Raw genomic sequence first — 16,510 nt, 5'->3', positions numbered from 1 at the left:
TGATAGACAAAGTTTGGTTCGTGAGTTAGGTACTGCATGAAAGTCCAAGCATTACTCGTATCATATTTACCATAAGAAGTTAAATAATCCTGTGTTAAAAGGCAAAAGGAATTTCAAGATGTACTTATGAAAATATGTACATTGCTCAAACTAAAATATTGCACTTGACATAAATCTTGCCCCTTATCAAACCCGTAGCCAGGGGGGGGGGGGGGAGTCTGGGATTTGATCAACCCAAAAAAAACTTTCGAAAGCAAGAAAATGTAGGGAAAGAAGAGAAGAGAAGGGATTGAACCCCCTAATTTGAAAACCCTGGCTACAGGCCTGCTTTGAACAATCAAATGCTATTGATATACTAGTTCATTGTAAGTCAGAGAAAATACTATAGTCAATAAATTATACTCGAGTAATTAGGTTTGACTACACTTCAGGGAGAATAGATGATAGCTAAAAGAACAGTTTCAGCAGACTCAAAATTATGAATACACCACAGGGTTTACTGAGTATAGGAAAGAAGAGATACATGACCCTTAAAATTCCTTTTATAGAAGCAATGGATGGCATTCTGATAATTACACCAAGGTGTAACTCTGATTAAACAATTTTAGTCCACGCTTCCATAGAATGGTAGGTTTCAATATTACAAATGAATCAATGAAATTCATCTTTTTTCTCTTCAAATCATAACAAAATCATTTTTTCACAACTTTTCACCAGAGCTTTCTGTTGTGTATGTTAACCTATGGTTAAAATGAATCAATGCTATGAGAATACCTCCCAATATGTTTTGGTCCCGAGTGAAAAGTTAAAAAAAGTCAACATGATAGGCCAATTCAAAGTAGGCCAGTTATACGATTTACACGTAATCTGACAAAATGAATTCCTGCACAATACCATGATAGAAATAATTTAATTCTACTGATGTTGATAAATGTTAACAAGGATCTAAATTGGATATAAATGTATTTTTAGGTGGGGCAGAAATCATTTGTTTTGGTAGGAGCTTACCAGACAAGTAACAACCCAAGTATTTTGCATGCTTACTTTGTAAAAGGTAAACAATTATTCATACATGTACCGAGGCATTTAAATACAAAGACATGCTCATTTTATTTCAATATCATGCAAATTGGAAAATGTCCATTTAATTTTTCATAACTTTCTCATATCTTTTTGTATACCTGACCCCTATTTTGTTTCCAGTCTTACTTCACTTCATGACCTCCTCAAGCCATGATAATTTGAGAACATTACAACCTTCCATATGAACTAGAAACACAAACAAATAATTTCAGAATAATACCACATGTAGAAGGTCTGGGCCCCGGAGGGGCCACTTCCATTGACAAGTGGATACCATGCGTGACCACGGGGTCTTGAAAAGCACCCTAAACACATATTTTCCATAATCTGAAAATGCACCCCTTAACAAGTATTGGCGTGTGAAACCCTACCCTTAACAAGTATTGGAAACAAATACTATATGGTAAGTATTCCCAGAATTGAGCCCCTAAAGAAGTACAGCGATGTATTTTCCATATTCTGAAAATGCACCCCTTAACAAGTATTGGAAACAAAACGATACTCTTGGCAAGTATTCCCCGAAATGAACCCCTAAACAAGTACAGCTATATTTTATTGTTAAGTCACGGGTCCGTCGGTCGTTTTACCTTTACACACCATTATCTTGGTTTAGTACGGCCCCACCTTCCACGCCTCGCGCAAATCGGACTCTAAACACGTAGTGTTGGGGCAAAAAGGACATCCTTTATAAAACATTTTGATTTTGTTTCATCATCCCCGCATATTTGACCCTAAACACGTATATTTTTTCCGAGCGAAATAGATACCCTTTTTTCAATAATTTTGTGTTTTTGACACCCTTATCACGATACGTACGTAACGTGCCCTATCTTGAAAAAGACATCCTTTTTACATGTTTTTTTGGTCACGCATGGTATCCACTCATCAATGTAAGTGGCCCTCCCCCCCCCCCCCCGGGTCTGGGCCCCGTCTTACAAAGAGTTAAGATTGATCTGATCAACCTCAAATATATGGAAATCCATCAATGTCATAATTTTTTTATAGGAAATTTGCACAATGTCCTTTGAAAACAAAGAGAAGCATACTGAATTGACAAGAAAACAGTAAATGTATGAATAAACATATGTAGAAAATCAATCACAAGTCTTTGTAAGACAGGGCCCACATGTACATATTTTATTGAAGTACCCATGTCTTCACAGTATTTCAGTTTTCAAGCTTGTACATGTCAGATTTCAATATTGTTTTTCCCATACAATAGGAACATTTGATCTCATGACCATTGATCTGTGAAAAACATTCAAAGGTGCCTCCCTACCCGAGAGCATTTCATCAACATTTGTTGTTGGACAACTTTTCCTTAACTTTGATTGGCTAAAGGCCACCACACACCTTACGATTGGTCTGTGACCCGATTTTGAAATAATACGTAGAATTTGATGCTACTATTGATACATGGATTTTCCTACTGTGCAATGTTCTAAATCATTGTAGGAATAACTGTGTTCAAATCTGTGACTATGCTATTAACTTTATAAGAATAAAATCGAATTTTAATATGTAGTCCTAATGACGTCATAGCAATCGTACGCTTGGCTATGATTTTAAACTAATTTGGCCTTTACTCCAAAATAAAGGTTTGCAATCATCAAAAATTGTTATATTTTAATATTCTTTCAGTTAATTTGAACCTGAAATAAAAAGATACTTTTCATTCACATTTTCAGTAAATGAGCAAAATGCGAATTGTTCCAAAATCAGATTGAGGACCAGACGTAAGGTGTGTGATGGCTTTAAAAAGCATAAGGGCTATTCCACGGTTACTCACGTTACATTTGGAGACACCTTGACTCATACTTGGAGCTGTACATTACGCGAATCCTGTGTTTAAAAAATACCCCACCAGCTTATAACACAGGAACTCCATTGCCTTGCATGTTGTGTCAATGGGAGCTCAGGTGGGGTATTTGAAACCCCAATTTCAGATTTTGGGAGAGCTTCATTTCTCTCGTTTAAACTGGGGTGGGGTTCATCTGACTGCTGATGATGCCTTGCGTGTATAAGTCAACGGGAGCTCAAGTGGGGTATTGACACCCCACTTTCAGTTTTGGGGAAAGTTTCATTTCTCTCGTTTAAACTGGGGTGGGGTCGATTTAGTGACTGCAGCTGCTGATAAGAGCCGATAAAACACTGTGCATGCCACCACATCAGGCTGATGAACGGCATTGAGTGGGATTGCAGCTGTCCTTGTTACGTAATAGTATAAACAAACTCTTCAGAGCTTCCTGGCTGACAGTAATCTTGAAAGAATAAATTTGTATTCTATTTGTTTTAGGATATTAGCATGTCTAAAAACGATTCAATATTTAGATGGAGATCGAACTGAAATTTTGAACGATGCAAAATGACCCACAATTGCCGAAATAACAATAAGTTTTAAAAAATCACCCCCAGTTAACTCCCTCTCTCTCTCTCTCTCTGCCAGGCCTTATGAAGGTCACTTCTCCTTGGGGGAAGGTGGATTATCTGGGAGAGTGCGTGGTTGTTTACTTAAGGATAACCATTCCTTGTTGATATCGGGATGGGGGGGGGGCGAGTGAAAGTAGCTTGGAATTTGAAATTGGGGTGTCAGATGAGATCCATTCTTAAACACAAAGTTTCGTAACGAACTCCATTATTATTGATAGGAACTAAACATCTCTTTATCACAACATAGTACGCAGTCTGACTATCCTTTGTATAAAAACAAAACTTGGGAAATTTCATTATGCTCCTGGCAAATCTTTGAAATGTGTCGGTTACTCATGTTACATGATTTGGACATGCATAAAATGAAAAGTGGACATAAGTAAAAAGTGTCCTCATGCAAGGCTTTTATGAAAGTTGATTATATCCATTTCAAAGAAGTATATTAGGGAGACAAATTTGTAAATAATTCAAAATATAAAGAACACATGGTTTTTACTAGGGGTGCAGATAAAGTGGTTACACACGTTACGGTTCAGATGGGCTATATGTACAAAGACACATTGAGCTCATGTCCACCAACCTATGGAATTGCCCATAAGTATCTACATTTTACTGTGGTGAATATTGGATAAAACATCTAACAAGTCCCTTCATGAAGCACTCTCAGATCTGAAACTGATGTAGTACAGTAGTCTTGTGTATTTTTGCTTCAAGCTGAGGATCTTGTAGCCCGAGTTCGATCACAGCTACTGCTTCTGCACAACATTACTACTGCATTTTTCATCATCCATGGAGGCGTAAATCTAGTACACAATTCCTTGTTTGCTTAGAGCACGGAATTAAGAGAGCTGACCAAGCCATGAAAACAGTGGAATTCCTTGACCACTGTTGTATATACAGTACATGCACTTCACAAGTACAAATTTTTCAATGTGTTCCATTTCACATTCTGCCAGAAAACTGACCTCACATCAACCAACAATTTAATTTTTCTTTTAACAGAATTTGTCCAGTTCAATGTAACTAAATCGATATCATCCATAATCAGAAATCAAGTTCCCATTCAATTTCTTGAGGTATTCTCTCTATCTCGTAGCATATAATAGTGTCTCCAATCTCATAGTCCAATTGTTCTTCAAACCTAACGCCGCACTCCAATCCTCGTTTCACATTGCTGACGTCATCTTTATGATGTTTCAATGATGCCAGGGGTCCTAAACACCACAATTAGAGACAATATGAGACATTAAAATAGAAATAATAATAGATTTCACAGAGTCTTTCAATTGATTAATCATGATCATCATGTATACTGAACATATAAAGACAAAAAGAGAGTCAAAACATTTGAAATTACATGAATTTTCACTAGTCTAGGGTGTAAAGTATGGGAACATTCCAAAGTATGAAAAGGATTAAAACACCCTAGGTTTTTACACACATGCTGAATATTAAAGTTGATACTAAAGACTTTTGTATGTAGTATGTATTGTATTTGTATGTACATTTGTCTTTCTGTGGTGATTAAAATACACAAAGCTTTTTCTACATGCACCAAAAAACAGTTGCGTATTAATTAAACTAAGAGTCTGGGAAAGGCACTGATATTGGGTCGGATGTACCCTTGCAACATCCGACTTGGGGGAGTGGGCATAACTTTTTAAAATCAGACAATGAGGCTGGTTCTGAAAAAAAAATCCCCTTCTAGACACTTTATTGCCTATAAATAATATTCACATTACCGATATCACCTAAAATCTATTAAAAAAAAGAGTTGCGGAACATTAAAGCATGGACATCTATGCAATGGGAAGAGTGGATCTGCATCCCATCCCAGTGTAATGTTCTATTTACCCTGATGAATAGTTTTCTGATTCCTAATAAGCTTGAATAGCCCCCTTGATTGGAGTTCTCCCTTGTCCACCCTGCATCCTGCTACACTGACTTTCCTCTTGCCGATAGAGATCTCAAACGGTTGTAGGACAGCTGCCTCTCCTGATTCAATTTGAAAAGCCAATGAAAACATTGAAATGATAATAAATAGAATATAAAGGTGAAAAATTGAAAATATTAGCACCACATAATTCTGCTCAACTCAGGCAAAGTCTGCATTCTAAAAACTAAGAATCTTGCTATGTGATAGGTAAAAAGCCAATCACATGAAAAGTGTAGTTTCTCCATCAATCATCACTCATGGTGATGGAAACTTTGCATCTCACCGATCACTTAAGCCCATAAAGTCATAATGCATTATGAATTATTTAAAGTCACACAAAATAGAAGTGCATTGCCACTCAATTGTTTAGTCCACTTTTCTCCATCACATGCAGTGACAGGAAAATTTCATGGTGACCTAACATTTACCTTCTCGAGCAAAATCAAGATTTATAATGATGCGCAATTAATGTACATAGGCACGAATAGTAAAACATGCATTGACTTGAGTGCATTTTTGTTTAAAGGAAACCTTGATTTCCATACCAAATTCTGGAGGGAGAAGTATATATATTTTTTTCTCTAAACGGCAATCAAATAGTTTCAGGTATGAAATATAAATCAACTAATCACCTCTTGATATCAGGTGATGAGACACGTTATCACTTCACTGGCAAGCTGGACGTAAACGCTATCTTTCAGATAGAGAGCTAGCTGCATCCAGCTTGTATCACCAGCATGATCCCCACAGTGGAGGGTCAAAAATAATATGGGAGCACATCCGACAAACTTACCTATTACAGATTCCTGTTCCAACAGGGGTAACCTCCTGCTAAGATCCTCTCTGAGATCATCCACCAGTCTATAGATAATATTATGCATTTTGAGAGGCACTCCTTTAGCCTTTGCCATCTCCTCGGCATCTTCTGTAGCAGCCACGTTGAATCCCACAATGGCACCATTAAACGTGTTAGCAAGCTCCACGTCTTTGTCCGATATGACCCCAACCCCGAAGTTGAGGATGTTGAGTTTGCATTGTTGGTGGGCTGTGTAGGTGGATAGGGTGTCCAAGATGGCTTCCACTGAACCATCAACATCACCTGAGGAAGGAAAATGGTAATTGAAAAATTACTTAAGTAGAGAGGCACAGAATACCTTTGGTGCATAGGGCGTCAAAGTTGCACTATGCTATCCACATTATCTTGAGTCTGCAATTGGCAATGATGTCAGTGTCACCAAATAATGCTGAATTACCTTCCAAAGTAAGGTAAACAGAATACAAGGTCAGATGAATTACTTACACCATCTAAAATATGTCCCTTCTGGTAAACTATGTCTCAAATTTGCTCAGTGATGGGATACGATGACGGCATGCTGTAGAATGTTCAATTATTGGACAATCAAATTAAATCAAATGAAATCCTTTCATTCTCCAATTGGGCATGTTTGCCAAAGAAAAACAGTAAATCTTACTCAATAGATCATAGATCAATAAATCATGTCTTCTCCGTAAACCACACTGGTATATTGAAGATTAATATACACATAAATTACAATATCGAAGAAAGTAGCCAAGAACACATAACCTACCTTTGATAATCAAGTTAAGCTCAGGATCCCCTGAAGGGGTAGATTCTTTCTCTTTGAGGAACCTCGCAGTCACCTTCTCTGCCCTAATCTCCCTCCAATGCATCTTGGAGTGAGCCTCCCGTCGTGCTTCATACATCCTCCGATGCTCACTTGTCTTCTTCTCCACAACAACCGCATCCTCCTCTAGCTTGGATGAGGATGCTTTCTCCTCCCGCCACTTGATTACCTCCTTGGCCTGCTTCTGTGATTGGGATACAGAGTAGAGACAGATACATGTATATGTTTATGTAAGATATCATAAATGTTCATAGCAGGAATGTTGGATAGAAACTTGGAAGATAGCATCTGATTTAAACCAAAAGGCAGCAGCAATTAATCACATCCTCATCATTCTCCAGCTTTGGTGAGGATTCTCTATTCAGATGCCACAGAGCTAAATACTAAGCCTGCAGATATTTAGAAATCAAAACCTATCAATATATTACTTTCACTGAAATTATGAGAAGCGTCCTGTACCTCAGATTCAACTTGTAAGACTTGATCTCCCGCAGCGGGGGTCTCCTTCCATCCTGTAACTTCCACAGGTTGACTGGGTAATGCTTGCTCCATGGGCTCTCCCCTTTCATTCTGCATGGCACGCACCCTGCACTTGGCTGTTCCAGCTACTAACACTGCCCCCTTTTTCAGGATACCACGCTGGACAATCAGCGTGACCACTGGCCTGCACAAAAAGTTATCAGATTGCCAAAAGACTGCCTTATACAAAGTAATGTCACTTTGCACTCAAGTTATGAAATTCATACTCAATATTTTTTTTAATTTTCTAACAATTATGCTCAATTTTTTTCATTAATTTCAGAATGGTAAAACATTTTCAATAAAGAATCAAAAGATTAATTCAGATACCTGAGAAGCCAATAACATACCGCCTGAAATAAGTATTTCATATATTGATATCTCTCTATATTGTGCCAAATTTTCTTTAGAAAGAACGATGGATTTTACCATGGATCTTTGACTGATAAAACCCATTTTTTATATAGTGCCAAAACTTATAAAGTCATGCTATTTTTAATAATATAATATACTAGCTGCTTTTCAACTTTTCTTCAATTCAAATCAGAGACATGTTGCAATAGATTTAAAATTCAAACATTCTAACTAACAAAATTAGATTTACCATAAATTTAATTTCAATCTTTTGCAACACTTTATATGACAGGGCCAAATTCAGAGTCAGCTTTAGTACAAAATTATCCTAAACATCATTCACAGATCTCTTGTAAATAGAGATGTATAGAATATGGATTACATAAGTGCTGTAGATACTTCATGAATAAGAATACAGCTTATAAGTTTACAACTTTCTATCTCAATTGATCATCATTTTACAATCCACAGATATATTAAATGATAAACTGAAGAAATTCTCAAAAGAACAGAGTATATTAATTAATTGTCATGAATACATATTAAAAATTTCTTAATTCAAATTGAAAGGACGCAAGAATCCTTCTTACCCCATTCCTTTGTCCACTTTGCATTCCACAATGACCCCTTCAGCTAGACCAGTCTGGTCTGCGGTCAGTTCCTGGACTTCTGCTTGTGTCATCACTGCCTCACACAGAGCTTCTAGATTATGACCCTGCAATAAACATTGAGTACCTCATTTTTATTATAATTTGCTTTATCTTGGTATCCTAAACTTGTATGATTGCAAATTCCACATAAATTGCAAAAAAAAACAATTTTTGTAGATCTTTTTGCCCAATCCAGAAGAATATTTTGCAACATTCCAAAGTAAGATAAATTTAATTGTAAAATTAAATAACTTAACTGGGGATGATTTGCTACATTTGGCTACCAATAGTAAAAACATGAATCGAAACATGGCTTGACATAGTACACTTTTGGAAAAACAGTATCATCTCCGGTACCTTGAGTGCTGAAATCTCTACACATTGGATATCTCCTCCATACTCTTCAATGACAATGTCATTGGCAAGAAGATCTTTCCTTGTGAAGTCCTATAGATAAATAAAAAGACAGAATTCCAACTTAGCTATGTGTCATAATATTTGATTTCAATAAAAACACAGCAAGATCCAGGGACCTTTTTATCTGTTTATTCAGTTGCAATACCAACAATACAATGGGACAAAGGTGTAAACTTTACCTTGCTTGACTTGGCTAGAATATGACTTCCAATTTGATTATCTATTATAGGCATGAATCTTGTGAATGTAGGTGCCTTTAAAATCTGTGAGATATTGCTTAGTTAGATTAATTAATATTGTCACTGTAATCTTTGGCTAGAGAATATATATTTTTTCTAAATGATATGAAAAGTACTTGAAACTATTCAACAATGACGGTGACTACTTTCATCTTTCCTTCAACTCAAGTCTTCTACAAGAAATCAGGAAGATTTAATGACACCATGATTTAAAATTTTCTCATAATTAATCAAGACTAGTAGAGGAGACCAAACAATTACATGTACTTACTGGATCAGCATCAGGTTTGTCACATTTGTTCAAAGCTACAATGATGGGAACTATGAAGAAAAGAAAAGAAATATGAATCTACATTACTATTTCACTTTCTTTTCAAAACAGAATTCAGACATATCTTAAAATTAAGATAGTATGAAATTAGTATGCACAAAGAACGCTGTTGGTGGGTTATTGTTTGTTTCATTCAATGTGAAAATTTAGAAGAGCAGTCTTTGATAAAGCAATCCTCTCTCACCCTTGAAGGTGCAAATGGCTCAGTTGGTAAAGCATTGGTCTCACAATCCCACAGACCTGGGTTTAAAAGTAAGTCAGTGTGCTGGTGCCATTTGGTAAGGCATTTATCCCATTAATAAGCATCTTTATACAAACTTAAAGGACACTACTGGTAATAAATAAACCTTTCAATTCTTGATATGTAGCCACACTAAAAAGAAAAAGAAGTCAAGGACAAGTTTACCTCCAGCATTCCTTGCATATTTGATAGATTCTCTTGTCTGTTCCATGACACCATCATCCGCTGCAACGACCAGTACCACAATGTCGGTTACCTCAGCACCCCGTTCCCTCATGGCTTTAAAGGCTGCATGACCCGGTGTGTCCAGAAAAGTGATGATTTGACCAGATGGAAGCTTTACTGAAATGTAAGAGTCATAGTTTTCTAGGTTGAAAGATAGCTATCTAAAGGTAAATTCAGTTTTGGGAAAGAGGGAAAATATTGTGAGCTTTCCAAATGTTGCTAATGTAATAACAATTAACAAAGTTCACTGCAAAGGATTGCTTTTCAAATACCCAGGATAACTACATTCCATAAGGGGTATGATTATGGTAACAACTTTGCAATCCAATGGAAACTACTTTGTTAACTACACTCAACAGCCAAAAAACATCAAGAATTTCAAGTTATTGTTAGATGGCAAAGTTACAGTAGTACTTAATGCAATGGGCCGTAATGTGATGAGAAACGGCAGGCAAGGACTGCCAAAGTTCATTCTGAGGTTTTTTTTTTTTTTTTTTTTTGGGGGGGGGGGGTTAAGAAACCTTTTTCATCTCCATGTTTTTGGCTTGTCAGAAGATTATGAAGAGATCATCCCACTTTTGGTGCACACTATAAAACCCCTGGTTGAACTTTGATCCAAGGGATATGAGAAAAAATTGAATGATTTCAATGCAAGTATTTTCAAGACTTCTACATAAATACACAGCAATGACTATTGTTTCTCTCACCCTGGAATGCTCCTATATGCTGAGTGATACCTCCTGCCTCACCGGCCGCTACAGAGGTCTTACGTAACGTGTCCAGGAGAGTGGTCTTTCCATGGTCAACATGGCCCATGATGGTCACTACAGGTGAGCGGGACTTCAGCAGTGAGGGGTCAGCTGGGGGTCTGAAATGCATAGATCCATAATTTTATAACATTTTATTAATTTCCATTCTTAAATTCAACAGCAATAAATATTAACATTTATAAACATTGTATGTGAATTGTATACAAATTACATGACAAAAAACACAATATCTGACGATAAACAATAAGGATAGAAATACTTGAATGAAGAATGAACTCAAATTTTCATATTCCAAAGATACCACTTGGCACCCCATTTATGTATTATCTCTTCAGCAGTAATTTCTCTGAAAAATTAAGAGTTTAGGTAGTTAGGTATATAACTAACAAATGAATTACAGTATGGAAAAAAGTGGCAGTACCCTTAATTAAAGATTACTTTCATTAATTTGAATTGAAATTAATTCAATTTCCATTTTTTTTCATTTCAATCTGAAAGATACAAAGTCATTACAATCACAATCATTATCATGATCATCTTAACACTAATGTCATGATTCAAATGAAAAAATAAAAATATAACGGCTTTGTTTTATAAAACTTAATATAAAAAAAACAAAGGAAAATTAGTAAAAACATATCAGAAAATTGCACTCTGCCAAGCAAATTGCAGTAATTCAGTGACTTGATAAAAAGATCTGTGAAACATTACTTAGTATTTTTACTCTTCACCTGGGATATTCATCCTTGTCTTTGGTTGGTTTCTCCTTCATTTTCTTGATACGTAGATAATGCATGTCCGAATCAGTCACAATATCTTCAATGATGGACGGCTTCAGAACTGATTGAAAAAGAAAACAAAGGGAGAGTTGAAGGAAGCAAAACTTCATAAATGTGATTCAATAAAAGAAATAAAACATAGACTTTCATGGTGACAAAAAGTACAATATTCCACATTCAAACTTTACATATGGTGTATTTGACCTTCCGTACTTCAATATTCAAAGCAATGGAAATATTCAAAGTGAATTTGCTACAGAAATAGAAAAAAATATCTTCTTGTCGAATGATCCAACTATAATTTTCATTTTAAGCAAGTCTATCAATATGCTTTTTAACTTTATTTCAATTAACTAAAAAGGCAATACAATCAAATACTGGAAGTATCCAATATGAATGATTTAGAATATTCAAGACAGTGAAATGACTCTGCTCCTTTCTCTGGAGTACTAGTAACATTACACTACTGCCCACTTAAAAATATCAACATATTTAATTACCTGATGATGGAGAAAAGTCAACGTCTGTATCTAATAGAAATTCATAGATGTAATCTAAAAAGAAAAGGGAAACAAGATGAACTATCATCTATCATTTCTTAAGAACAATAATATTAAACATAATATTAACTGAATTCAACACAACTCATCCTTTTTGTTTTTACAAAATGACAATTTTTCTCTAGTCTATCTCCTTGTAATGTGTCTTTACACTGTTGACAGGCAGTGTAACTGTCATAAATACCTGGGCTGACCACAGATATATGAATATGGGCTAAGAGCCCAATCTAGGAGAGTTTAAGCTGCAAGTTGCAACTGATCAAACCAATCTCAAGTTCTCAACTATGCAAAACTATCAATGTCATAATTCTTTATCCAAGAGTGGTAATGCATTGACCCCCCTCCCGACTCTCCCTATGAAAAAAATGTGAACAAGCTGATTGGTAAAAACAGTGAGATGCATACTAGATTGTTTGTCATTTTTAAAGAAAAGTTTATTGCATTCTATATGATGAAATTACTGACTTTCCATTGCTCACTTGGATAAATCACAAAAAACTCTTGGATGGGATTTTGATCTGAAAAATCCATCAAATTGAGCATGAAACTGAAGATGAGTCAATACCTTCCTCTACACCCATAGCTTCTTGAAGCTGTTTCACTGTCATTGGTCCTGAAACAGCAATTACTTTCTTCTTCAGGAGTACCTCTGCTTGATGCTGCTGCTTATCTTTCTTTCCAGGACGAGGTCCCTTCTTTACCAGTTTGGTTTTATTGGTTGAACCCCCAGCATAGCCCCTTCTCCAAATGCATGGGGTTGTTAGCATGCCATTTCTGTTCTGATGAATCTGTGCATCTGGACGCTCATTCTTGAAGAATCCAAAGTCCGTAAGGATTTGGACATGTCTTGCAGGATGAGCAGGGGTTGGAACTATTGGGCTCCTTCTGCATTGTTGCCTGAACTGCTGTTTGAAGAATCGCTGCATCAAGTAGCTCATCCTCCCATTCTGTAGTAGAGACATTTTAGTCTACTTCTTTTGCATGAATTCCTGCAACAGTCCAAACAATATGATAATAGAATGTTATATTATCTTACAAATAATAATCTTACTCTGAATTCTGCAATATTGTCCAACAGGCAGTTATTAGAGTAAAACAATTGCAATTGCCAGGCAAGAATCATAACAATCACAGTAAGCTGATTACTGCTCATAATGAACGTATCATGAATTTTCAGACTCGGAGATATATCTGTATCATTTTATTTGCGAAATTTTGCTGGAGATAATTGACTTCACCTTCACATTGAAATAAAATATCACCCTGCAATACAGTAATTGTGATTTTGATTTTTGTATAGCACACAGAGTCCAAACCTCACATGTCCATTATCTAAAAAATTATTCATATCTTTAAAATCTGACATCATCAACATGAAAAGTGACCTAAAATTACCCTAGGAAGCAAATTTCTTAAGGATGAGATCAGTAGGCCTATACTTGAATATATTGCCAAATATTGGCAAATTTGTCACCGTTAGAGCCCGTTCTGAAAAAATATCTGAACTTCTCCACAAGCATCAGTATATCATCATTTTGCAAGCAGAATATCATTAAAAAATGTGAGTAAAACTTGGTACAGATGGTTCTATAGTATAGCATTTTGCCGTCCATCTGATATATATCTCATTTCTGAGTTTGACTTTTTGTTAAAATCTCCATAAAACTTTTGTCTGTGAAGTTAGATTACACTTTTCCCAAATGGATTTCCAGCACAGCACGCATTCGTTGATCAGAATAGAATTTTGAGATTGTGAAACCGGCAAAACCCCTTGAACTTCTTTACATTTTTCACCAATAATGTTTCAGTGTACGATCTTGCCATCAAGTTGATTTTGTATATTAAAATGTGCATATTTTTGTGAATGAATTTTAGCTAATTTTAGCCTGATGAATATTTTCAATATTTCCATGAAGTTTAGAAATTAGACACCCCTTCAATCATTCATTATTTTGTCTTCTGTGATTTATCTTACCTTCAGTATATATTCCCACCGGGGTCCGGACAGCCCGACCACCAGACAGCCTGACCCTGGACAGCCCGACCCGCTGACCTGGAAAACTCGACCGGGTCGAGTTGTCCAGGGTTGGCTCTGAATCGGACAACTCGACCACTTGAAATCTTCTTCAAAATTTTCATGAAATAAATTTTCCAACATTGCTTCAAAAGTATTTGTCTGCGTAATTTATGTTTCTACAATACATTCTTGACAGAAAAATACTTTTGAAGCAATGTTGGAAAATTTATTTCATGAAATTTTGAAGAATTCAAGTGGTCGAGATCGAGTTGTCCGATTCAGAGCCAACCCTGGACAACTCGACCCGGTCGAGTTGTCCAGGGCAGCGGGTCGGGCTGTCCAGGGTCGGGCTGTCCGGTGGTCGGGCTGTCCCGGATTCGGTCCCACCCTCACATTACATTAGTTCAAACAAGTTTAAAAACGTTTAACTTTTTAAGACTGTCAATCTTCTAGCAGACACTCACAGGCCAGCTCGCCATATCGGTGCGATCTACTCTGCTATTGGCTATGTATGGCAGTGTATCCTATTGCCGGACACCTTTATTTCAGTGCTTTAAAAATGACAACTAGGGGAAATACAATCAAGAAAAATTCACACTTGCTATTCCAAATATTATGAAAATTATGAATGTGATAAAATTATTTTATATTTACCAACCATTTTCTTTGCATCGCACTTGCCGCATACCCCTCCACGAAAAACAATTATTTTCGTGCGCGACAAATTACATCATGATTCCGGACGCGCGCCGGACGGGTAAAGATATCCTTGATTATATGCTGTAAGAACAATTTTTTTTTTTTTTTTCTTCTTATATCATATCATGAGTAAATTCTAAGTATTATTTGCTTTTTTTTATATCGAATCTGAGCAGATGTTGGTAATAAATTCGTGTTTGATAACTTATTTTATTTTGTATTGTTAGCTGCATGTTCCATAATAATATGCTCGCGTTCGTATGGTGACGCTCATGAAGTTCTATCGATGCACTGCCGATCGACGGCTCTACTCACGGTAAACCTCGCGCACGGGTACCTTGAGAACTAGCCGTCGACGATCACCCACAATACACCACACCTCATCATTTTTTATCGAAGGAGTGGACGAGATTGAAATTCGGCAAATCAGGCCCATATTTCCGTTAGAAAATATATCAATTGTTAATACAAAACTATGTTATATGATATTTTAAGCATTTTCTGTCATTTTTAGAGATAATTAGGTAAAAGTTGGATTTTTCGCCTTGTTTTTGCAATCTTGTTCTATGTTTTGCTCTGTGAAATTGAATTGCAGAAGTCTTACGGTACGAATTTGTTTTAGAACGCAGTAATATGCGCGTCCGGAATCATAATAGTGTCCGGTAATACTATTTGCTAACTTATTACAGTAGGCCTACACAAATTTGAACAAGTGGGGCTGAGCTACTCCGCACCGACAAAAATTCGTACAGAACACAAATCACACATTAAAAATTTGATCATTTGAGCAAAAATTATGCTGATGGTAAGTAAAATTTCAATAAAATGTATTTTTCTAAATGACTGATTACATTTTTGCATCCATTATGCAATTTATGACACTTACCTCGGCTATTTATTCCAACAATCTCACGAGAAATATCTCGCCTCGGCAGGTCCGACTGAATCCTCCGGCGACTAGCTCGCTGCATGCTGCGTGGCCGGCCGCGCCGGGGCGCGGCAGGCCCGCGGGAACTGTGTGTGTCTCTCTTGCTGCTCTGAGTCTGAGTTTGAGTTCTGCCCCACTAAGTGAAACATTCTTCTGAGAAATGTAGATTATAGGCCTATAGTATACAAGTAAATTTGTAAGTGAAAGGAAATACAATATCAGAGAAAGAGAGAGAGAAGGAGAAAACGGAAATTGGCTTGGGAAGTTTGGGGAGGCCCTGGGCCTGGTCTGATCGACTCTGAGGGGAGGGGCATCTAGCGTGAGGGTGTAGGCCCCCTCCCCACACTGGGACATGCATGATGAAGTAGAGGCGCTGGTCAGAAAGTTCAATTGGGACTGTCTCAGAATTCGCCAGAAAGCAAGGATATCCTCGTAAACCAAGAAAATTGAGATTCTTGTTTATGCCATGGGGACGGGTTTTTCACTTAATTACCCCTGGCCCTGCGGGATAAAGTGCAAACTAACTGGGATTGAGAGTGCTAAAAATAGATTCGGTGACCTCAATTCCCCCCAGTTCACCATATATTTTTCATGACTTGCTGTCTTCCAATAATCTTGTTATGAAACCTGAGTGATATGTTTACATTGACTCTAGCGCACTTGATTGGTGTCGGCAGGCCTGGTCG

The 16,510-nt window shown here is 36.8% G+C and overlaps 2 protein-coding genes across 5 annotated transcripts in view; one reads left to right on the top strand and one right to left on the bottom strand.

Moving 5' to 3' along the window:
- Window positions 1-892: 892 nt before the first annotated feature.
- Window positions 893-16,149, bottom strand: LOC129264868 (translation initiation factor IF-2, mitochondrial-like). Its single transcript, XM_064102079.1, has 14 exons — window positions 15,783-16,149; window positions 12,746-13,169; window positions 12,121-12,174; window positions 11,573-11,681; window positions 10,779-10,939; window positions 10,012-10,188; window positions 9,546-9,595; window positions 8,976-9,065; window positions 8,559-8,683; window positions 7,555-7,759; window positions 7,039-7,279; window positions 6,243-6,548; window positions 5,368-5,508; window positions 893-4,727 (listed from the first exon to the last, which is right to left on the bottom strand). Exons 2-14 carry the CDS (start codon window positions 13,140-13,142, stop codon window positions 4,558-4,560), a joined length of 2,226 nt encoding a protein of 741 aa, XP_063958149.1. The 5' UTR covers window positions 13,143-13,169; window positions 15,783-16,149; the 3' UTR covers window positions 893-4,557.
- LOC129264871 (prolyl endopeptidase-like) overlaps window positions 15,579-16,510 on the top strand; it is a 16,079-nt gene continuing 15,147 nt past the window's right edge. Inside the window, exon 1 of one of the 4 annotated variants that reach the window (XM_064102076.1) lies at window positions 15,579-15,701. The gene's annotated coding sequence lies outside the window, so the exon portion shown is untranslated. Of the gene's footprint in view, window positions 15,702-15,785; window positions 16,021-16,510 lie in introns of those variants that run through there. The other 3 variants (XM_064102077.1, XM_064102078.1, XM_064102075.1) reach the window with 3 other exon arrangements.

The sequence above is a fragment of the Lytechinus pictus genome, chromosome 7, assembly GCF_037042905.1.
Source record: "Lytechinus pictus isolate F3 Inbred chromosome 7, Lp3.0, whole genome shotgun sequence".
Classification (NCBI taxonomy): domain Eukaryota; kingdom Metazoa; phylum Echinodermata; class Echinoidea; order Temnopleuroida; family Toxopneustidae; genus Lytechinus; species Lytechinus pictus.
The sequence above is the reverse complement of the archived record's forward strand: the minus strand, read 5'-3'. Positions and strand labels throughout refer to the sequence as shown.